Here is a 25,693-nt window from a genome sequence, read left to right as displayed (position 1 = left end):
AATTGTTGACGCCAGACAAAGACAACGGACAACAGAAGCCGGATATAGACCTATCACAATAGCTCACCTTAAGCACTTTGTGCTCAGGTGTGCTTAAAAGAAACAAGAGGGCCAAGATGGCCCTATATCGCTCACCTGATTGGATAAACAGTTCTTAAGATATTGATCGGATAACATACTGGACTTCCCCTGCCTGTACGTCGCAGGTGAAACTATAATCAACCCATTTTTTAAAAGGTCTTAAAAACATGGAAAAATAATATACGTATTAACAAGAGCATTGTCTGCGGGTGTTGAAAGCTTGTCCAATTTTATCCTTTAACAGTTTATTTATTTCACATTGTACATTTGAATTGGTATTCCTAAGTCTGAAAGTGATAGCTTTGATAGTTTGCATGTAAGTGACCCAAGCACAACACTTAAATAAAAATAATCAAAACAACCTTTCTGACAAATTTCCAGAATATTTGGACTAAAAATGTTACCTCTAGAGTGTTAACAAGGTTTTTCCATATTTGGGATCTGTGACCTAGTTTTTGACCCCAGATGACCCATATTTGAACTTGACTTAAAAATTATCAAACCAACATTTCTGACAAATTTCAAATATATTTGGGCTGAAATTGTTACCTCTAGAGTGTTAAAAAGGTTTTTCAATATTTGGGCTCTGTGACCTAGTTTTTGACTCCAGATGACCCATATTCGAAGTTCAGCTAGAAATCAACAAAACAACCTTTCTAACAAATTTTCTAGGACATTTGGGCTGAAAATGTTACCTCTAATGTGTTAAAAAGATATTTCCAAACTTGGGCTCTGTGACCTAGTTTTTGACCCCAGATGACCCATATTCGAACTTGAGCTAGAAATCAACGAAACAACCTTTCTGACAAATTTTCAGGATATTTGGGCTGAAAATGTTACCTCTAGAGTGTAAACAAGGTTTTTTCATATTTGGGCTGTGACCTAGTTTTTGATCCCAGATGACCCATATTCAAACTTGAGCTAGAAACCACCGAAACAACCTTTCTGACGAATTTCCAGGATATTTGGGCTGAAAATGTTACCTCTAGAGTGTTAACAAGGTTTTTCCATATTTGGGCTCTGTGACCTAGTTTTTGACTCCAGATGACCCATATTCGAAGTTCAGCTAGAAATCAACAAAACAACCTTTCTGACAAATTTTCTAGGATATTTGGGCTGAAAATGTTACCTCTAGAGTGTTAACAAGGTTTTTCCATATTTGGGCTCTGTGACCTAGTTTTTGACTCCAGATGACCCATATTCGAAGTTCAGCTAGAAATCAACAAAACAACCTTTCTAACAAATTTTCTAGGATATTTGGGCTGAAAATGTTACCTCTATCTAATGTGTTAACAAGATTTTTCCAAACTTGGGCTGTGACCTAGTTTTTGATCCCAGATGACCTTTATTCGATCTTGAGCTAGAAATCATTGAAATAACCTTTCTGACAAATTTCCAGGATATTTGGAATGAAAAAATAGCCTCTAGAGTGTTAACAATATTTTTCTATTTTGGGGTCACCTAGTTTTTCATCCAAGATGACCCATATTCAAACTTGAGCTAGAAACCACCGAAACAACCTTTCTGACGAATTTCCAGGATATTTGGGCTGAAAATGTTACCTCTAGAGTGTTAACAAGGTTTTTCCATATTTGGGCTCTGTGACCTAGTTTTTGACTCCAGATGACCCATATTCGAAGTTCAGCTAGAAATCAACAAAACAACCTTTCTAACAAATTTTCTAGGATATTTGGGCTGAAAATGTTACCTCTATCTAATGTGTTAACAAGATTTTTCCAAACTTGGGCTGTGACCTAGTTTTTGATCCCAGATGACCTTTATTCGATCTTGAGCTTGAAATCATTGAAATAACCTTTCTGACAAATTTCCAGGATATTTGGAATGAAAAAATAGCCTCTAGAGTGTTAACAATATTTTTCTATTTTGGGGTCACCTAGTTTTTCATCCAAGATGACCCATATTCGTACATGTCCGAGTAATTACTGGGACAAACATCCTGACCAAGTTTCGTGACAATTTAGGCAAAAATGTGACCACTAGAGTTTTAACAAACTAAGTGTGGACAGATGACGGACGACAGATGATGGACGACAGACGACGGACATTCATCAATTCTTATAGCTCACCCTCAGCCTACGGCTAAGGTGAGCTAAAAAACACAGTTTTTGCTGAACTATGTACCTGTAAAGTTTATGTGTTTCTTTCCTGTTCGTTGTTCCGAGTGCGAGGAGGAGTCCCCAGTAGTCGTCTGACCAGATGTAGAAGCCAACTGTGAATGTGTGAATGGAAGAAAAACCTTTATTTCATGCATACCATATGCATAGTATAGGTGCAAGAGAGGAAAATATGGGTGATTGATAACTTGATCATTTTCACTATCAGGCTTGAGAAAAACTTCTATATTCAATGTGATTCAGCACTTACACTTAGTTTCTCATTACACTGTAGAACCTTATTTTATGCTGCTGGACCTACTGAATTTGTGTATTAGAGGTGAGCCTGATTTCAGACTCCCCACTTGACTGTTGTCAAACATGAGTGTCTTAAGCAAGGAAAGAAATGTAGAAAACATGAGAAATGCATGAAATAAAATTGACACTTATTGATTTTATTGTAATATATCATACAACACTGAAATCAACAAATATCCTTTATAACATTTACTTGTCAACTCCAAATATTTTGATAAAAGTGAACATATAAATGTGTCCAATAACCAGCCTATGAAATTATTGTTTTTGTGCTTTGTTTTCATATTACTTGTGCTGAATGTTTTTCATGTTTTAATAAATAAGTAGCTTTCGTATGAATAGCATGGTCTTTGTATGGTATTAGTGAAGAATGCTAATGTTCAACCTACAACCTACAACCTGATGAAGGCCAAATGGCTGAAAAAAAAATTCATTAATAAATAATTTGTGTTGAAGTTGGACTTCTTTAATTATCACCATAAGGGAAATACAGTCGAAACTCATTATGTCGACTTCTTTGGGACCTAGAAGAAAAAGTCGAGATAAAGAACATTTGACACATCTGAATTACAAAAAATATCAACAATCCCAACACATTTGTGTTTGATTTATGTCCGACATCCGATTTATGCAATTCTGAAAACCAATTATTATTGAAAAAAAGTGACAATTTTTTTTTTATTTGTGTCAAATTCATTTAATTCACGTTTATGGATGACACAAAACAGATATAAAACTACATTGACATACACTTGTACATTGTACATAAACAGTATATGACACATGACAACAACTTAAAGGTGCACTCTCACAGATTGAACGTTTTGACAACATTTTCATTTTTTGTCTTGGAACAAGCCAATTTTTGCGAAAATCCATTGAAACAGTTATATAAGACTGCTGACATAAAATAAGATCGCAGATTTTTATATTCAAGTTCAAAAATATATCTTTTTTGCATTTTTCTTAAAAGGGCTGTACTCCGTATGATGAAATAGCGATAAAAAGAGAAAATTGTTGAAAACTGACATAAACTTGGTATTGATATGTGTTCAATGCATTGAAACTTACTAACTGAAGTACCACATAGTTTACAATTAATTTATTTTTAGCAGTTATTTCGTATTTTTCCATTAAAAAAGATAACTAGGTATTTCTACCTAGTAGAATTCATTCCTTATGTGTGATTGGCTAGTCGATGTTATCACGTGATATAACCAAGTTAGGTATATAGCTTAAATATTCCACTCATTTAGGGTAAGCCATCGTAGCACAGTGGATACAACACTGGACTGCTATTTTGGCGACACGGGTTCGAACCAGGTTTATGACTCAATTTTTTTTTTTTTCATTTTGGTATTTTTTTTTTTTAATTATGATATCAAAGAGTAAAACATTTTATTAAATAATTGTCCTGAGATTCGTTACAGAAGAAAAACTTTTTTGGGTGCCAATCTGGTGTACAGTCCCTTTAAACCGTTAGTAACGGTTTAAGCCATAAAACATTAATTTTTTAAAGGAAATATGAAAATCTTTTATCATTGGTTTGCAGATATATTTATGCAAAAATTTGTTCTTTCAAAGACAACAAATAAAAAAGTTGTAAAAATGGTATATCTACGAGAGTGCAGCTTTCAAATAGCAGATTCGTGATATCATACACAGCAGTATAGCACATTCTTAAAACACATTCAAACACTATTAAACATAGAATAAGATACAGGATTCAATCTTTTTCAAGAGACAATTTAAACTGGTTTAAAAAAAAAAGGCTGCTAATGCGTGTTTGTTCTCTACATGCAGTGTAGAGAAAATTCTTTGTCACGTAACTTTCAATGTTGTCAAATTTTCCCATGATGTCATCGGCTTCCTTGTGCCTTTCAATGAACAGCTTGAGCAATAAATGCCTCTTTAATCAAAAACATAAACAAACAACTTTAATAATTTACACTTACCAATTAACCTCCAATTATGACAGTTTGTTATTTTGACTTGCACGGTAATTTAGCGACTTGCCTCAAACCGCCATGAATATTTACGCACCTACAACACGATCTACAGTTCGACATAAGAAACTAGGAAAACGAGTGAAAATCAACCACAGGAACTGAAATAGGAGATCAACATAGCGAAAAAGTCGACATAGAAAAATCGACACAAGCATATTTATTTTAAATAGAACAAGAATCGCCGCAATGCGACGAAACCAGGTTTTTAATGATTGACAGAAGAATTTCAGCCTGTGTCTGTTTTTCTATTTTTAGTACCAGTGACCTTGACCATAGGGACCCAAAATGCAATCCATTGAAAGGTATCCATAAACTCTTCCTTTATACCAAGTTGGTTCAGGATATGAGAACCCTGAATAAAGTTATTCAGTTTCAACTATTTTTCTATTTTGAGTAACAGTGACCTTGACCTTAACCCTAGGGACCCCAAACGCAATCCCATGAAAGTATCCATAAACTCTTCCAATAGACCAAGTTTGGTCAAGATATGTCATCCCTAACTAAAGTTATTCATTTTCAACCTTTTTTCTATTTTTAGTAACAGTGACCTTGACCCTAGGGACCCCAAACACAATACCATAAAAAGGTATCCAATAACTCTTCCTATAGACCAAGTTTAATCAAAATATGTCAACCCTAACTAAAGTAATTCAGTTTCAACGGTTTTTCTAGTTTTAGTAACAGTGACCTTGACCTTGACCCTAGGGACCCCAAACACAATCCCATGAAAGGTACCCATAAACTCTTTCTATAGACCAAGTTTGGTCAAGATATGTCAACCCTAATTAAAGTTATTCAGTTTCAACCGTTTTTCTATTTTAAGTAACAGTGACCTTGACCCTAGGTACCCCAACGCAATCCCATGAAAGGTATCCATAAACTCTTCCTATAGACCAAGTTTGGTCAAGATATGTCAACCTAAACTAAAGTTATTTGGTTTCAACCGTTTTTCTATTTTTAGAAACAGTGAAATTGACCTTGACCCTAGGGACCCCAAATGCAATCCCATGAAAGGTCTCCATAAACTCTTCCTATAGACCAAGTTTAGTCAAGATATGTCATCCCTAACTAAAGTTATTCAGTTTCAACCGTTTTACTATTTTTAGCAACAGTGACCTTGACCTTGACCCTTGGGACCCCAAAAGCAATCCCATGAAAGGTATCCATAAACTCTTCCTATAGACCAAGTTTAGTCAAGATATGTCTTTCCTAACTAAAATTATTCAGTTTCAACCATTTTTCTATTTTTAGTAACAGTGACCTTGACCTTGACCCTAGGGACCCCAAACGCAATCCCATGAAAGGTACCCATAAACTCTTTCTATAGACCAAGTTTGGTCAAGAAATGTCAACCCTTACTAAAGTTATTCAGTTTAATAGGTGAGTTTGACGCCGCCCGCACGTCCCCCCGCCCGAACAACAACGTTTGTCATTCTAATAACTAGGTTTCACTATGTGAAAACCTGGTTAATAAGAAGGAATAAATTCGGGACCGGAGAAAAAAAGTCGACACAACCGAAAGGTCCAGATATCCGATGTCAACATAGCAAGTTTGGACTGTACTGGTAAGTTGTATAAATACTTGAGTTTCCTTCCTGGCGATGGGGTTAAAAAAAATATCATGCCACAAAAGTTGACTGTTGCAAACTGGATTCTAGTGTTTAATATTATTTTGTTTAAAGTATTTATGCAATTTTTGAAATTTCCATCAAATGTTATTGTTTTTAAAGTTTAAAATAATAATTTATTTCAAATGATAAAAACAACATTATTACTCTTAAAATGACATCTTATGATTTGACCATCATCACATGACATACAAGTATGTGGGAGCAGTAAATACTGTACAGAAAAGGGAATAAACTGCTGTGTGGCGTTAGATTATCATCACATGACATACACTGTGTATGTGGGAGCAGTAAATACTGTACAGTAAAGGGAATTAACTGCTGTATGGAGTTAGATCATCATCAAATGACATGTGGGGGCAGTAAATACTGTACAGAAAAGGGAATTAACTGCTGTGTGGAGTTAAATTATCATCACATGACATACACTGTGTATGTGGGAGCAGTAAATATTGTACAGAAAAGGGAATTAACTGCTGTATGGAGTTAGATCATCATCACATGACATACACTGTGTATATGGGAGCAGTAAATACTGTACAGAAAAGGGAATTACACTGTGTATATGGGAGCAGTAAATACTGTACAGAAAAGGGAATTAACTGCTGTGTGGAGTTAGATCATCATCACATGACATACACTGTGTATGTGGGAGCAGTAAATACTGTACAAAAAGAGGGAATTAACTGCTGTATGGAGTTAGATCATCATCACATGACATGTGGGGGCAGTAAATACTGTACAGAAAATGGTATTAACTGCTGTGTGGAGTTAGATCATCATCACATGACATGTGGGAGCAGTAAATACTGTACAGAAAAGGGAATTAACTGCTGTATGGAGTTAGATCATCATCACATGACATACATGTATGTGGGAGCAGTAAATACTGTACAGAAAAGGGAATTAACTGCTGTGTGGAGTTAGATCATCATCACATGACATGTGGGAGCAGTAAATACTGTACAGAAAAGGGAATTAACTGCTGTATGGAGTTAGATCATCATCACATGACATGTGGGGGCAGTAAATACTGTACAGAAAAGGGAAATAACTGCTGTGTGGAGTCAGATCATCATCACATGACATGTGGGGGCAGTAAATACTGTACAGAAAAGGGAATTAACTGCTGTATGGAGTTAGATCATCATCACATGACATGTGGGAGCAGTAAATACTGTACAGAAAAGGTAATAAACTGCTGTATGGAGTTGGATCATCATCACATGACATGTGGGGGCAGTAAATACTGTACAGAAAAGGGAATTACATGCTGTATGGAGTTAGATCATCATCACATGACATGTGGGAGCAGTAAATACTGTACATAAAAGGGAATAAACTGCTGTATGGAGTTGGATCATCATCACATGACATGTGGGAGCAGTAAATACTGTACAGAAAAGGGAATTAACTGCTGTATGGAGTTGGATCATCATCACATGACATACATGTATGTGGGAGCAGTAAATACTGTACATAAAAGGGAATTAACTGCTGTATGGAGTTAGATCATCATCACATGACATACATGTATGTGGGAGCAGTAAATACTGTACTGAAAAGGGAATTAACTGCTGTATGGAGTTAGATCATCATCACATGACATACATGTATGTGGGAGCAGTAAATACTGTACAGAAAAGGGAATTAACTGCTGTATGGAGTTAGATCATCATCACATGACATAAGTGGGAGCAGTAAATACTGTACAGAAAAGGGAATTAACTGCTGTATGGAGTTAGATCATCATCACATGACATATGTGTATGTGGGAGCAGTAAATACTGTACAGAAAAGGGAATAAACTGCTGTGTGGAGTTAGATCATCATCACATGACATGTGGGAGCAGTAAATACTGTACAGTAAAGGGAATTAACTGCTGTATGGAGTTAGATCATCATCACATGACATGTGGGAGCAGTAAATACTGTACAGAAAAGGGAATTAACTGCTGTATGGAGTTAGATCATCATCACATGACATGTTGGAGCAGTAAATACTGTACAGAAAAGGGAATTAACTGCTGTATGGAGTTGGATCATCATCACATGACATACATGTATGTGGGAGCAGTAAATACTGTACAGAAAAGGGAATTAACTGCTGTGTGGATTTAGATCATCATCACATGACATGTGGGAGCAGTAAATACTGTACAGAAAAGGGAATTAACTGCTATATGGAGTTAAATCATCATCACATGACATATGGGAGCAGTAAATACTGTACAAAAAGGGAATTAACTGCTGTATGGAGTTAGATTATTATCACATAACATGTGGGGGCAGTATATACTGTACAGAAAAGGGAATTAACTGCTGTATGAAGTTAGATCATCATCACATGACATACACTGTGTATGTGGGAGCAGTAAATACTGTACAGAAAAGGGAATTAACCTGCTGTATGGAGTTAGATCATCATCACATGACATGTGGGAGCAGTAAATACTGTACAAAAAAGGGAATTAACTGCTGTATGGAGTTAGATCATCATCACATGACATGTGGGGGCAGTAAATACGGTACAAAAAAGGGAATTAACTGCTGTATGGAGTAAGATCATCATCACATGACATGTGGAAGCAGTAAATACTGTATAGAAAAGGGAATTAACTGCTGTGTGGAGTTAGATCATCATCACATAACATGTGGGGGCAGTAAATACTGTACAGAAAAGGGAATTAACTGCTGTATGGAGTTAGATCATCATCACATGACATGTAGGGGCAGTTAATTCTGTACAGAAAAGGGAATTAACTGCTGTATGGAGTTAGATCATCATCACATGACATGTGGGGGCAGTAAATACTGTACAAAAAAGGGAATTAACTGCTGTATGGAGTTAGATCATCATCACATGACATGTGGAAGCAGTAAATACTGTACAGAAAAGGGAATTAACTGCTGTATGGAGTTAGATCATCATCACATGACATGAGGGAGCAGTAAATACTGTACAGAAAAGGGAAAAAACTGCTGTATGGAGTTAGATCATCATCACATGACATGTGGAAGCAGTAAATACTGTACAGAAAAGGGAATTAACTGCTGTATGGAGTTAGATCATCATCACATGACATGTGGGAGCAGTAAATACTGTACAAAAAAGGGAATAAACTGCTGTATGGAGTTAGATTATCATCACATGACATATGTTGGGGCAGTAAATACTGTACAGAAAAGGGAATTAACTGCTGTGTGGAGTTAGACCATCATCACATGACATATGTTGGGGCAGTAAATACTGTACAGAAAAGGGAATTAACTGCTGTGTGGAGTTAGACCATCATCACATGACATATGTGGGGGCAGGAAATACTGTACAGAAAAGGGAATTAACTGCTGTGTGGAGTTAGATTATCATCACATGACATGTGGGAGCAGTAAAAACTGTACAGAAAAGGGAATTAACTGCTGTATGGAGTTAGATTATTATCACATGACAAAAGTGGGGGCAGTAAATACTATACAGAAAAGGGAATTAACTGCTGTATGGAGATAGATCATCATCACATGACATGTGGGAGCAGTAAATACTGTACATAAAAGGGAATTAACTGCTGTATGGAGTTAGATCATCATCACATGACATGTGGGAGCAGTAAATACTGTACATAAAAGGGAATTGACTGCTGTATGGAGTTAGATCATCATCACATGAAATACATGTATGTGGGAGCAGTAAATACTGTACATAAAAGGGAATTAACTGCTGTATGGAGTTAGATCATCATCACATGACATACATATATGTGGGAGCAGTAAATACTGTATATAAAAGGGAATTAACTGCTGTATGGAGTTAGATCATCATCACATGACATAAGTGGGAGCAGTAAATACTGTACAGAAAAGGGAATTAACTGCTGTATGGAGTCAGATCATCATCACATGACATGTGGGGGCAGTAAATACTGTACAGAAAAGGGAATTGACTGCTGTGTGGAGTTAGATCATCATCACATGACATGTGGGGGCAGTAAATACTGTACAGAAAAGGAAATTAACTGCTGTATGGAGTTAGATTATCATCACATGACATGTGGGAGCAGAAAATACTGTACAGAAAAGGGAATTAACTGCTGTATGGAGTTAGATCATCATCACATGACATGTTGGGGCAGTAAATACTGTACAGAAAAGGTAATTAACTGCTGTATGGAGTTAGATTATTATCACATGACATGTGGGAGCAAAAAATACTGTACAGAAAAGGGAATTAACTGGTGTGTGGAGTTAGATCATCATCACATGACATGAGGGAGCAGTAAATACTGTACAGAAAAGGGAATTAACTGCTGTATGGAGTTAGTTCATCATCATATGACATGTGGGGGCAGTAAATACTGTACAGAAAAGAGAATTAACTGCTGTGTTGAGTAAGATTATCATCACATGACATGTGGGGGCAGTAAATACTGTACAGAAAAGGGAATTAACTGCTGTATGGAGTTAGATCATCATCACATGACATACATATATGTGGGAGCAGTAAATACTGTACAGAAAAGGGAATTAACTGCTGTGTGGAGTTAGATCATCATCACATGACATGTGGGAGCAGTAAATACTGTACAGAAAAGGGAATTACCTGCTGTGTGGAGTTAGATCATCATCACATGACATACATATATGTGGGAGCAGTAAATACTGTACAGAAAAGGGAATTAACTGCTGTGTGGAGTTAGATCATCATCACATGACATGTGGGAGCAGTAAATACTGTACAGAAAAGGGAATTACATGCTGTATGGAGATAGATCATCATCACATGACATGTGGGAGCAATAAATACTGTACAGAAAAGGGAAGTTTCCTGCTGTATGGAGTTAGATCATCATCACATGACATGTGGGAGCAGTAAATACTGTACAGAAAAGGGAATTAACTGCTGTATGGAGTTAGATCATCATCACATGACATGTGGGAGCAGTAAATACTGTACATAAAAGGGAATTGACTGCTGTATGGAGTTAGATCATCATCACATGACATACATGTATGTGGGAGCAGTAAATACTGTACATAAAAGGGAATTAACTGCTGTATGGAGTTAGATCATCATCACATGACATACATATATGTGGGAGCAGTAAAGACTGTACAGAAAAGGGAATTAACTGCTGTATGGAGTTAGATCATCATCACATGACATAAGTGGGAGCAGTAAATACTGTACAGAAAAGGGAATTAACTGCTGTATGGAGTCAGATCATCATCACATAACATGTGGGGGCAGTAAATACTGTACAGAAAAGGGAATTAACTGCTGTGTGGAGTTAGATCATCATCACATGACATGTGGGGGCAGTAAATACTGTACAGAAAAGGGAATTAACTGCTGTATGGAGTTAGATTATCATCACATGACATGTGGGAGCAGTAAATACTGTACAGAAAAGGGAATTAACTGCTGTATGGAGTTAGATCATCATCACATGACATGTTGGGGCAGTAAATACTGTACAGAAAAGGTAACTAACTGCTGTATGGAGTTAGATTATTATCACATGACATGTGGGAGCAGTAAATACTGTACAGAAAAGGGAATTAACTGCTGTGTGGAGTTAGATCATCATCACATGACATGAGGGAGCAGTAAATACTGTACAGAAAAGGGAATTAACTGCTGTATGGAGTTAGTTCATCATCATATGACATGTGGGGGCAGTAAATACTGTACAGAAAAGAGAATTAACTGCTGTGTTGAGTAAGATCATCATCACATGACATGTGGGGGCAGTAAATACTGTACAGAAAAGGGAATTAACTGCTGTATGGAGTTAGATCATCATCACATGACATACATATATGTGGGAGCAGTAAATACTGTACAGAAAAGGGAATTAACTGCTGTGTGGAGTTAGATCATCATCACATGACATGTGGGAGCAGTAAATACTGTACAGAAAAGGGAATTACCTGCTGTGTGGAGTTAGATCATCATCATATGACATACATATATGTGGGAGCAGAAAATACTGTACAGAAAAGGGAATTAACTGCTGTGTGGAGTTAGATCATCATCACATGACATATGGGAGCAGTAAATACTGTACAGAAAAGGGAATTACATGCTGTATGGAGATAGATCATCATCACATGACATGTGGTAGCAATAAATACTGTACAGAAAAGGGAATTACCTGCTGTATGGAGTTAGATCATCATCACATGACATGTGGGAGCAGTAAATACTGTACAGAAAAGGGAATTAACTGCTGTATGGAGTTAGATCATCATCACATAACATGTGGGGGCAGAAAATACTGTACAGAAAAGGGAATTAACTGCTGTATGGAGTTAGATCATCATCACATGACAAGTGGGGGCAGTAAATACTGTACAGAAAAGGAAATTAACTGCTGTATGGAGTTAGATCATCATCACATGACATGTGGGAGCAGTAAATACTGTACAAAAAGGGAATTACATGCTGTATGGAGATAGATCATCATCACATGACATGTGGGAGCAGTAAATACTGTACAGAAAAGGGAATTAACTGCTGTATGGAGTAAGATCATCATCACATGACATGTGGGAGCAGTAAATACTGTACAGAAAAGGGAATTAACTGCTGTATGGAGTTAGATCATCATCACATGACATGTTGGGGCAGTAAATACTGTACAGAAAAGGGAATTAACTGCTGTATGGAGTTAGATCATCATCACATGACATGTGGGAGGAGTAAATAGTGTACAGATAAGGGAATTAACTGCTGTATGGAGTTAGATCATCATCACATAACATGTGGGGCAGTAAATACTGTACAGAAAAGGGAATTAACTGCTGTATGGAGTTAGTTCATCATCATATGACATGTGGGGGCAGTAAATACTGTACAGAAAAGAGAATTAACTGCTGTATGGAGTTAGATCATCATCACATGACATACACTGTGTATGTGGGAGCAGTAAATACTGTACAGATAAGGGAATTAACTGCTGTATGGAGTTAGATCATCATCACATGACATATGGGAGCAGTAAATACTGTACAGCAAAAGGGAATTAACTGCTGTATGGAGTTAGATCATCATCACATGACATATATATATGTGGGAGCAGTAAATACTGTACAGAAAAGGGAATTAACTGCTGTGTGGAGTTAGATCATCATCACATGACATGTGGGAGCAGTAAATACTGTACAGAAAAGGGAATTACCTGCTGTGTGGAGTTAGATCATCATCACATGATATACATATATGTGGGAGCAGTAAATACTGTACAGAAAAGGGAATTAACTGCTGTGTGGAGTTAGATCATCATCACATGACATGTGGGAGCAGTAGATACTGTACAGAAAAGGGAATTACATGCTGTATGGAGTTAGATCATCATCACATAACATGTGGAAGCAATAAATTCTGTACAGAAAAGGGAATTAACTGCTGTATGGAGTTAGATCATCATCACATGACATGTGGGAGCAATAAATACTGTACAGAAAAGGGAATTACCTGCTGTATGGAGTTAGATCATCATCACATTACATATGTGGGAGCAGTATGGAGTTTGGAGGAACCAGTTACTTTCAGCTTCATTCATCTGGTACATGCTGTATCAGGTCCATCTGTATGGACACTGCACATTTACTTTGTATGAACAAGCAAATTACCTGAGAAACAGCTTGGTTAAGTGTATTTCCAGTGACCTCCAGCTTCATACATCCGGTACTGATACGTCGTATTCTGTCCATCTTATGAACGTTTGGCTTCACAATACGATCCATAGAGGGTGGCTCCTTTGTGAACTGGGATGGGCTTCCCAAGTCCCCTCCTAGACCATCTCTGGTTAACATTTACAAGTTATATTTTTTTTACAAATATTTTAAAAGTCACAGGGCAATAACTAGTTAAATGCATATTTATCTCATATTTTGTCACGTGTAGTAGTTTAATTTTTCGCTCAGCAAATCTATGAATTAATAAAACAGTTTTATTATTGTTTTTGCTGGCCTTATGTATACTATTCAGAATTTCATGCTGCATAAGTTTTACAAATTTCATAATTTCAAGTCATGCATTCAATATTATTAAGTAATGAATGTGAAACACTTTTTTTCATACTTTTCCTCCCCATCCCTGCCCATCTCGGAATCTGACCCAGAGGCCTCAAGGGATCGGTAGACCTTTTTCAGGGCCTCAAGGACCTTTTCGCCTGTCGTGAACACGCGATATGTGAGCAAAAACGTGTTGAGAAAGTCAATACTCAGAAAGCGTAGGTCTGTCAGGCGCTCAAGCAGTCTCTCTACGCTCCCATGCCGGATCTGATTGATTTACAATGTGAGGTCATGAACTAAGTGTACCTTATTGATAAAGTTGATATATAATATTGAAGAAGCCGTTACTCAATAGTAGGAAAGGAAAAAGTTGATATATAATTACAAAGCCATTCACTAAATTGTTGGGATGAATCATAAGGAATTAGACAAGCAATTTTGATGATTGATCTGTTTATATTATATAAATAAGGAAATGATTAATCCATAATGATATATAAAATATGCAATACGAAATGTTTATAAAGTACATTTACATCTAACCTTCTATACAGAACAATAGATAAACAATGAAACACTGTCTAATGATGTCTAATTTACTTTGGTTTAGAAATAACATAATCTTATAATTTGATGATAACAGATAAAAGAGTTTTAATTACAATGTTCTACTAAAGATTTCATTGATAAGACAGTGCAGCCAAATAGCAATTATTGATTTGAAGATTATGCAATTGTTTATCCACAACCTGGGTCATGAACAAGTGATTACAAACAGCACAAGGTCATCTCTACTCATTTGTACACCAAACCTTCCATTGTGCCCCAAACCTTTGTTTGTTTGAAAACAGAAATTCAACAAGTTACAATGCCAGATAATCTATGCTCCTTTAAAAATCATTCTTTATAAGCCATTTATAAAGCGGTTTATATTTGTGAGACATACTATTATTATAATTTTCTTCATTGTATGTTGGCCTTGGAGGTTGGAGATATCGCAACATAAATAAGTTTAGTGTAACCGCACATTATTTAGTGCAACATAACCTCTGTCATAAATTAGCCTCGTTTTGGATGCGCAGCAGCGAAAACTTTTCAGAGAAGTTTTACAAATTTATTTTATCAATTCACCTTTCTTTTCATTGTTAAATTCGCAATTTTGTCTGTTATTTAATACAGCTACGTTTTCGTCTTTCCTTATTTTCCTTGTCCATGACGAATTTATTTGCTAATGGATAATTGTCGATTCTTGTTTACTGACGCTGTCTTGATCTACTTCTCTTTGTTGTGGCATTTTAGCTTCATTAAAATATTTTATGTAATATTACAAAGGGTTTTTGTTCTAATGATGGCCGGCGTTTTGATTATAGGCCATTCATTTACGAGACGTCTCTCTTCTTGGTGTGTCCAAAATGGACAGGCTAATATGAACATTGATTCCAGCCGGTTGCAGGTTTTTTGGCATGGACAGGGAGGAGCCACCATTGTACATCCCAGTCATTCTAAATCTCTGTGGAAGGAATTACATATGGCTACTGACCTGGATGCCACAATGACCTTTGTAGATATCGGTAGCAACGACCTTTGCAATCCGACTGCTACTCCTTCTATAGTGGCTAATGCTATTATTTCTTTTGCACAGGATCTATTGTCGGGAGGTTGTAAAGTTGTGATCATCAGCGAAATACTTCCACGTCAGGGAGCCTCCGTGTACAATCAGCAAGTAGCTGACACAAATGCGCAGTTAGAGGGTTTCTTCTACGGTGCACCTCAGATGATATTTTGGAGACACTCAAGGAACAACTATAACAAGCGCTTCCTTACAGATTATGTTGCCCCTGATGGTATCCATGTTGATCCTTCACGGGGCATGAGGAGGTACTTTAGCTCGGTTCAAGGCGCAGTTCTCTTCGCGGAGCGCTACCTTTGAAAACACAGTCCCTGCATTACTAGCAGGTATGTCTTTATGGCCATGTGGCTTTCTATTTTGGTTGATTGGCTTGGCTACACCTGACTGGCTCTTTTGCTCAGTGCATAGTGTGGTTATACTTGCCATATCTTCCATTGTGAATATGTAGGACACTTTTGGTTCTGTGAACCTTTACAGTATGTCCACATTACAATTTTTCACGGGGTCTTGGACTCGCCTGGTTCTTTTGAGCCATTTTCAGTGTTTCCATACTACCATTTTTACACCATCTTAAGTGGTTTCACCTGTTTTATGAGCCGTCTGGGTAATCCAGCTGCTATATGGACCATCTGCTGTGGTTACCATAGGTTCATGAATCTTTTTCAGTGTTTCCACTCTGCCATTGTTTATGCATGTTTCACCTGGCTTATGGGCCATTTTAAGTGTTTACGCGCTGGCAGTTTCTGTTATGATCTCACCTGGTTTTGTAACCATTTTCAGTGTTTCCATTCAGACATTGTGGTTTTCACCTGGTCTTGGTACCATTTAGTGTTTCCACATATTCTTTTTTGTGTCATATGGTTTTCCCATGACCTGTTGGCAATATCTCGATATTGCTTAGTAATACTGTTACTGTTCCCGCTTTGACCTTTTTCAGTATGCCGAAACGACGGCCAAATGAGGTGACCTCGGGAAAAGGAAAGGCCTCCAAACCTCAACAGCCGGGTCAGAACCGCCTTGCCACCTTGGTTGCTGAGGCCCTTTCAAATGATGAGGACATCATGGAGGAAATCTCATCGCTTCTCCAGGCTAAACGGTCCAAGCATGATGGTACGGCTGCCAGCACTTCCAACATGGAAGATGTGTCTGACTCTGTGTCTGAGGTTTCAGTTAATAGTGTTGACAATGCTGATATTTTCACTGAGCCTCCTCCACAGGTTGATTTAGGCGTTTTCTCCATTGTACACCCACCAGTTGAGAAAAAGTTACGTATACAAATTCTCAATCGCGAGTATGTGGAATTAAGTCGTCTCATCTTTTTGGACAGTTCCCTTGAGGAAACCAGAACTATTAAAAAATCTGACCACCAAACTGTTACATCTGTCCAAACAATACCTGTAAAAAAAATACAATCCATTACAACATGGTGTAAAGCATTTCAGAGGTACGCTGACATTTACTGCACCAAATACCCATTGGAATCTCCTGAACTTTTTAAATACATGACAGTAATCCAATCCTTTGCACACTTTAATCCTCATTGTTGGCTAATGTATGATATGAAGTTCCGACAGCTCCGCGCCACTTCCCCTGTGCCTTGGGGAAATCTCCATACAGAGACTTATCTGTTCTGTTCTATCTCAAGCCCTGTACTTTTTTGTCCCCAACAATTTTCCCAATCATCCATGCCAAACTATGTCATGCATAGGAAAGGATACTGTTGTGAATTCCAGCAGTGAAGCTCTTGCCCTAAATCCAAGTGCACCCTTGCACACCGCTGTGGCAACTGCTCCGACTATAGCCATGGTGCCCACAAATGCTCCAAACCTGTCCGTCAGTACCAGCCTGACAGGCCCTCAAGAACCCCACATAAATTAAACCCTACCTCCTCCAAGGCACCAAATCCCTCCAAATAATATTCCTTTGCCAACGCCGGTACGTGCCAATGATCTTGCCAAGTATTTGGACGGTTATGACCCTGCAAAATCATCTTTTCTATTGAAAGGTAAAATCATCTTTTCTATTGAAAGGTTTTCAAAGTGGATTTTCCCTGGGTACCACAGCTACACCTTCAATTGCTATTCATTCCAACCACCCTTCCGTTTCAACCCATTTAGACTTTGTTCGATCAAAAGTTATTTCCGAAATAAAGCTAGGTCGAGTTAAAGGGCCGTATTTAGCCCCACCCTTGCCCAATTTCATTTGTTCACCATTAGGTGTTGTCCCAAAGAAATCATCCACCTTGTTTCGTGTCATTCACGACTTGTCATTCTCAAGGCACTCCCTTTCAGTCAATTCCACTATCCCACCCGAACACTCAACAGTTCCTTTGGAGACCTTTGACACAGTAGCACGTCTGGTTTTAGATGCTGGCAGAGGTGCACTCATAGCTAAAGCTGACATTGAGGAAGCTTTTAAAATTATTCCCATTTCACCACTTGATTACCATAAGCTAGGTTTCTCCATAAACAAATGTTTCTATTTTGGTACTGTGTTACCTATGGGTGCTTCTTCATCTGTCCAAATTTTTTATGCTTTCTCTTCATGTTTGCAATGGATCCTACAAAACCAATTTTCAGTTAAACGAGTTTCACACATAGTTGACGATTTTATTTTTGTAGGCCAACGTCAGTCTGACAAATGTCTGTCCTACCTTAATTTTTTTTTCTCCCTTGCCCAGGACATTGGTGTCCCCATTAAACTTCAAAAGACAGTTATGCCCTCAACTTTAGTTGAAGTCCATGGTATATTGCTCGACACTGTGACCCTCACTGCCAGATTACCACAAGATAAGCTCCAGACTCTTAAGTCTTTGCTATCCACGTCTATGAAACAACGCAAGGTTACCTTACACCAGCTCCAATCCATATTGGATCATCTCAATTTTGCATGCAAGGTCATAAAACCTGGCCGTTGTTTCCTTCGCAGACTCTATGACTCAACTGTTGGCGTAACCAACAAACATCACTTCATTAAGCTATCAGCCGAATGCCGAGCTGATCTCAACCTTTGGTACAGTTTTTTAGACAAATACAATGGTTGTACTTTGTTGACTGGTGACCGTTTCATATCCTCTGATACTTTACATTTACACACTGATGCTGCCGGTTCAAAAGGTTTTGGCTGTACCCATATGTCTTCATGGACATATGGTGTCTTCACTGAGAAAACAAAATCCCACCATATCAATATCCTGGAACTATACCCCATCACATTAGCTGTGTTCCTGTTTGGCAAAAGCTGGCATAATAAAAACATCCTCTTCATCTGTGACAACCTTGCCGTTGTTTACTGCCTCAATAGCCAAACTTCTAAGGACCCTGTCATGATGAAGCTTATTCGCATAATTGTACTTCAGGCCCTTGAACACAATTTTTGTTTCCGTTCTAAACATATCCTCATCGCCCATAATACGGTGTGTGATCTTCTGCCTCGGTTTCAGGTCGAGAAGGCCCTAAGACTCGCGCCTCACTTGGACCCAAACCCACTTCCCATACCCCATCATGTGTCACCTCTGAGCTTGCTTCATTGAAGGAACAGTTATTGGAGGCGTCATAAGCACCTTCGACCCGTGCAGTGTACTCCAAATCATGGACCAAATTCAAAGATTTCCATGCAAACTTCGCTTCGCATCAGCCTGTTCTGCCATCGTCTGTTGACTTGATCACTTCCTTTGTGGCCCATCTTTTCAAACAAGGTATCTCACCTTCCACTATCAACAGTAACCTTTTGGCCATTTCCTATTTTCATTCCCTTTTGGGATTTCCTGACCCATTTGCTAATACCCAAGTCCGTCGCATGACGTTGGGTTGTCGTAAACTCAAGCAACACATCGACACCCGTCTTCCTCTATTACACACCCACATCACACTGTTAATTCAAGGCGTTGCTTCTTTGTACCAATCTTCACATTACCTGCAAAAGCTTTACTGTGCCATTATACTTCTAGCTTTCTTCGTTTTTTTCCGCATTGGTGAATTGTTACCACTTTCACCACATTTATTCTCAGCTGTTGTTCAACGCCAACATGTTACAGTCTCCCCAACAGTCTTGCGCTTACATTTACATAATTACAAAACTCAGAAAACTGACAAACCTCTAACCATCCTGATCAAATCCAAATCCCCATTATGCCCTGTTAAAGCCCTGCAGGCTTACTTCCTAGTCAGGGGTGACAAAGATGGCCCATTATTTGTGTCTTCCATTTCATCACCAATTTCAGTTGCGAAGTTTCGGTCCGTTTTCAATGAACTTTTTGTTTACGCTAACCTTTCCCCAAGTACTTATAAACTCCACAGTTTTCGGATAGGTGCTTGTACCCAAGCTGCTCTCCTTGGGGTCCCTGACAATGAAATAATGCGCATGGGGCGCTGGCGGTCAAATGCTTTCCGCCGCTACATCCGTCTTCCCAACATCAGTTCTTAATACTCGTACCTCTGACTTGCCTCACATAATAGCAGCCTATGGAAGACATTGGGGGGTGTTTTCCCTCTGGGTTCTTTCCTCTTCTAGGTTCATTTTTATTTGTTCTCATGCCATCTACATATCTCTCCTACTTGCGAATGGAGAATAACCTTTCTTGTATATACCTTTCATTTTATAGTTTTGTTTACCTATGTTACAAATGTCCGTTTTTGCTGTTAGGGCATATGCTTTGTATATATCTTGTACCTTGTTGTCTTATTCTAGTCTTATCGTATCCCATGGGTAAATAACTGTGCTCATGTTACATGCTGGCCATTGGGGTGTGGCCACTGTATCATGAATTAACTACTGTGTTTTTGTTTTTGTACATTTTGTGACATGCTCTAGTCTTATTATATCCATATGTCTACCATTGGTTGAAGTTACAATTTGGCCATAGGGGTGTGGCCATTTTTCAACTGCATTATAACTATGTTGTTGCTTTCTTTTTACCTCTGTTATTTTGAATTCCAAGTGCCTTTTTATGCCATAGGTATTATCATTGCCCTTGACAATGCGGCCATTGGGGTGTGGCCAACCAACAATGCATAATATTTTATTTAGCTTTCCTTACGTATTGTTCATATTGTTTGCTAAATTTTTGCCATATTTTTGCTTCACTGTTCACCTTTTTTGAAACTATTGTTATGTAGTCTCTAACCTGGCTATTGGGGTGTGGCCACGTTTGCTTCCATATTATTCATTCAGCCTTTTGTACATAGTTGGAAACACATCTCTTTTCGGTACTTGCACAGCCTCGCTTCCTTGGTTGGACGTGTTTGTGGGCGATTGCCGTCCAACTTTGTGATCGCTTTTTAAACTCTACAAACCTTTTTCCTAATTTAAAACTTAAAAAATAAATCCGTCTGGCAAAATCTATATCTGCCAGACATTTTCAACCATTTCGGAGTTACTCTTCCTTTTCCCTTTTGCCACAAATGAACTGCGGACACTTGGCTGTGCAAATATAAAATCATACTTTATAAGCCATTTATAAAGTGGTTTATATTTGTGAGACATAATATTATTATAATTTTCTTCATTGTATGTTGGCCTTGGAGGTTGGAGATATCGTAACATAAATAAGTTTAGTGTAACCGCACATTATTTAGTGCAACATAACCTCTGTCATAAATTAGCCTCGTTTTGGATGCGCAGCAGCGAAAACTTTTCAGAGAAGTTTTACAAATTTATTTTATCAACTGCGAACCACCCCTCCACCCACCATGCTATTTTATCTAGTTCGCTTATATGTTGCATACATTTTATTATGAGCGATTGCCGTCCAACTTTGTGATCGCTTTTTAAACTCTACAAACCTTTTTCCTAATTTAAAACTTAAAAAATAAATCCGTCTGGCAAAATCTATATCTGCCAGACATTTTCAACCATTTCGGAGTTACTCTTCCTTTTCCCTTTTGCCACAAATGAACTGCAGAAACTTGGCTGTGCAAATATAAATATATTTAAAGCAAGTTAGTAAGCTACAATACTTAGTGCATGTACTAACCTGTGGTACTTTACAAGAGTTGAGAGTACGACTGAACTTTATATCAACATCATCTCGAAATAACTTCGGATCAGACCTGGTAAAATGGTACATCAGAAAGACAAAAAGGTATATTCTTCTGTTTGAAAATCAATTCAGCAAAGTATACTCTTCAACACATTTATAAAATCACACTCACAATGTTATTTTGTTAAGATGGACAGTCAATTTGTACCTCCCCAAAAGCACTTTTGAACAGAAAATTTTCGGCACTTCAAAAAGATTTGATTGCAACTGCATGTGCCGTCCTTGTGAGCATGATTTAACTGGTTGGTTTATGTAACCCAATGCAAATTGTACAGATATGAGTGCCCCTCCTTAGTAATTAGTTCATGGTGAAAAGTCAAATTATATTCCAAGTGGCTGACAGCAATCATTTTCCTATGCCTATGGGGATGTTGATCAACAACCTATAGATGTTGCACTAAATTTGGAATTCACTGCCAGACTAAGGCAGACTTAAAGCCACAATTGTTCAATAAATCAATGACTTGAAATGCAGTTCATTTGCAAACAGACAGTAGTAATATACTTAAAAAAATAATAAAAAAATCTGACATTAAAATGTAAGATTTATAAGGAGTAAAGTAATTTGATGACATACGACAGATTGTACATTTAACATGATAAGTTACCTACTGTAGGGGTATGGTGACATACAACAGATTTTACATTTCATGTGATAAGTTACCTACTGTAGGGGTATGGTGACATACACCAGATTGTACATTTGATGTGATAAGTTACCTACCTTAGGGGTATGGTGACAAAAAATTACGACAGATTGTACATTGAATGTGATAAATTACCTACTTGACCAACTGGGGCATGGTGAGATATGACAGTATTTATCTTATATGTGACAAGTTTCCTACCTGACAGACTGGGGCATGGTGACAGAGGATGATTCACTCATGGAGCTATTTAGCAGATCACTGTAGTGAAGATTCTCTATGCACTGAAATACATTAGTGTGATATGCAGTATTGTTCTAATAATCAACTATATGAACAAGAGGGCCATGATGGCCCTAAAAGGTTCACCTGAGTAAAAGAGTTTAACCTTTGTAATCAATATAGCTTGGTATTTATTCTCAAAGCTGTACATATGATCCAATTTTCAAAACTGTAGCTTCAAAAATAAGATGTCAAAAAGGTACAATAAAGGTAATCCACAGCATTGATATTTGTTTTCAAAACTGTACACATGGTCAAAATGTTATTGCTGCACCTTAAAAAAAAAGAAAGTAGGTCAAAAAGTCACTTTCATTGTCATCCGAGGACAATATTGATATTTGTTTTCAAAACTGTACACATGGTCAAAATGTTATTGCTGCACCTTAAAAAAAAAGAAAGTAGGTCAAAAAGTCACTTTCATTGTCATCCGAGGACAATATTGATATTTGTTTTCAAAACTCTACACATGATCCAAATTTCATTGCTGTAGCTTCATAAATAAGAACGTAGGCAGTCACAGTCAAGGTCATCCAACCACAACATTGGGCATTTTTGTTGAAACTAAACCAGTTTCAGTTTGGTTTCAATGGTTTCAGCAGATTCGAAACCAGATTTGATAATTTTGCTTGAAGTAACAAATACATGTTTTTGTGAACAGTTTCAACAACATTGCGGAGCATACAAACTGATATATTAACACACACTTATTAATAGTACCTTTTTCATTTAGCTCATTTGCCCATTGTAAGGTATTGTTATAAAAAATATTGAGTTTCAACAAATGTGGTTGATCAATTACCGCCATGCTGTTTTCAAAGTTAACTTAAGTTTTTGGATGGAATGAACCGATGGACCCGCCTCCAGTAGGGGTTTCGATAGTTTCAAAAACTGGTTTAATTTTTTCCCTTCCCTAAATTTGCCACCAACTTCCACCAAATGCCATGGATTTGGGTGGCATTTGGTGAAAAATGGGAGGCACTTGGTGGAATATCAAGAATTTCACCAACTGCCATGAAATTTCCACCCAACAGGAGGTGGCATTTGGTGTATAATTGAACTGTTTTTTTTTCATGTGGCACTTGGTGAAAAAGTTGGACTTAGTTAATTTATCATATGGCAGTTGGTGAAAACTGAACTTTAAAGTTAATTTTTTGGGTGGCATTTGGTGAAAAAGACTTCTCAAGAGTTCTGTAAGATGGAACTCAGCAGAATTCACCATTATAATTTTTATGATCTAACTTTGCCAGAACCCTCTTAAAAACTGATTTACAAAATAGTGTTTACTTTTGGACATGTTGTTAAAATACAACATGTACATTTTATTATTGATTATTTAACAATCTGTTTCCAGACTGCTTTTATAAAGATGTTTGTTGAATAATTTATAACAGTTTGTAATAATCTTGTAGGTTCATATTTGGCTTCATTTTATCTTAACTACCTTTGTTCTATTATTAAATCCTTCCTGCTTTATCTTCCTGTAATCCCTTCAAAATTCAAAGAATGATTGTTTATCAATTGACACCTATTGCTTTTATACATACCTTAAGGGAACATCTTAAAATATTTTGTTACAATAATATGCTCTTTGGTATTCCATGTTTGTTCTAAAGCTTTCTTGTTAAAATTGTTACTTGCTTTCATCAGTCTAGCATTGACAGCCGTATGGTTAGGACCTCCTAAGAGAATCATTTTTAAGTAATATCTGTGGACTATCCATTATATGTTGTAAATAAATGTTGGTTATCCAGCTTGTGAATAAAACTTGAGAAACGGTGTACAAGGACTTCCTTGAATTAGCATTAGCGTTCCAAGACTCCCACACAGACCCTTGAGGAGACAACCTCTTGAGTAACTAGACGTTGTGACTGAGAATTCCCCTCATAAAATAATCATGGAATAAGAATAGCATTCAGTTGCTGTTCATGCTGCTGTTTTAGCATACATGTGATAATTTCTTGGGTCGATTCCGGGACACTCGTCGTAATGTCAACGCACACTAGGGGGGTCCGGGGGCATGCCGGAATTTTTTTTAAATAGGGAACGTCTGTGGTGCATTCTATAGCATATCTGGGGCTATTTTAGTCATTTTTAACGTCGGGAAAATGTACCTATTTTGACTGCCAAGACGTATTTTTTACTTGACATGGTTGTTTTTTTTCTGCATTTTCTTGAAAAAATAAAACCACCAGATATTTTCCCAGGCTTTAAATGAAGTTCTAACCAGCAGGATATGCAGTCTACTTTCGGTTTCATCAAAACAGGAAATAAACAACTATACGGGCACCTGTTTTCCCGCGCTTTTGAGAACATGCGTTACAAAATATTTATTTTTTCATCACATTTAAAACGATTGCAATTTATGACACACAATATTTTCCAGACGATAAAGAAGATTTTCCAGTCGATGAGCTTTTTTCCATTTGGAGATGCATATAATTTTGATAGAGGGACGTGTCAACAATCGGCTGTATAAAGCGATCACGTGACTTACCATGGTCACGTGATTAAAGCACTCTATATAACCACCTGTAAACCCCATATCGTCAGTTTTATTTCGGCGTAAAAATACACACGATAGTTCGGAAAAAAGGTCAAAACACTAAAATTCCTTATGGACGCGTAAGTTGTTTAAAGTATAAAGACGTATCGACTTTGAAATTTGAAAGGAATATGGGATGTTTTCCGTGTTTTAATTTTGTTTTTTTACTCATTTTGTCACTTTCTTTGAACTTACCTTCATGCTCGTTTGTTGGTAAAATGTGTGAAAAATATCAATTCATCAATTAAAAGCTATCATTCATAAGACCAAACAAATCCATATGAAAACAATGAATTTGTATACAAGAACCCTCCCCGACTCGTTAAGCACAACAATAGGCCGATATATCATTTATCGGGTGATTGACGATGACCTCGACGACACAC

At 37.4% G+C, this 25,693-nt stretch overlaps 2 protein-coding genes across 3 annotated transcripts in view; one reads left to right on the top strand and one right to left on the bottom strand.

Moving 5' to 3' along the window:
* LOC128229384 (ras-specific guanine nucleotide-releasing factor 2-like) overlaps positions 1–25,693 on the bottom strand; it is a 204,477-nt gene that overhangs the window by 105,959 nt on the left and 72,825 nt on the right. For both annotated transcript variants that reach the window (XM_052941274.1, XM_052941273.1), the window contains 5 exons: positions 22,685–22,767; positions 21,771–21,846; positions 14,234–14,433; positions 13,783–13,954; positions 2,224–2,311 (listed from right to left, as the gene is read on the bottom strand). In XM_052941274.1, the coding sequence (XP_052797234.1) occupies positions 2,224–2,311; positions 13,783–13,954; positions 14,234–14,433; positions 21,771–21,846; positions 22,685–22,725 (577 nt within the window). In that variant the 5' untranslated portion in view covers positions 22,726–22,767. The remainder of the gene's footprint in view (positions 1–2,223; positions 2,312–13,782; positions 13,955–14,233; positions 14,434–21,770; positions 21,847–22,684; positions 22,768–25,693) is intronic.
* Positions 15,108–21,690, top strand: LOC128229385 (uncharacterized). The gene is made up of 2 exons (XM_052941275.1): positions 15,108–16,122; positions 16,734–21,690. The coding sequence occupies exon 2, from the start codon at positions 18,297–18,299 to the stop codon at positions 19,326–19,328; it is 1,032 nt and encodes a 343-aa protein (XP_052797235.1). The 5' UTR covers positions 15,108–16,122; positions 16,734–18,296; the 3' UTR covers positions 19,329–21,690.

This window comes from Mya arenaria, chromosome 3, assembly GCF_026914265.1.
Source record: "Mya arenaria isolate MELC-2E11 chromosome 3, ASM2691426v1".
In the NCBI taxonomy this organism is placed as follows: domain Eukaryota; kingdom Metazoa; phylum Mollusca; class Bivalvia; order Myida; family Myidae; genus Mya; species Mya arenaria.
The sequence above is the reverse complement of the archived record's forward strand: the minus strand, read 5'-3'. Positions and strand labels throughout refer to the sequence as shown.

What these genes read in the sequence shown, in the direction of transcription:
- LOC128229385 (XM_052941275.1), top strand. Translation starts at nt 18,297, where the DNA reads ATGGGTGCTTCTTCATCTGTCCAAATTTTTTATGCTTTCTCTTCATGT.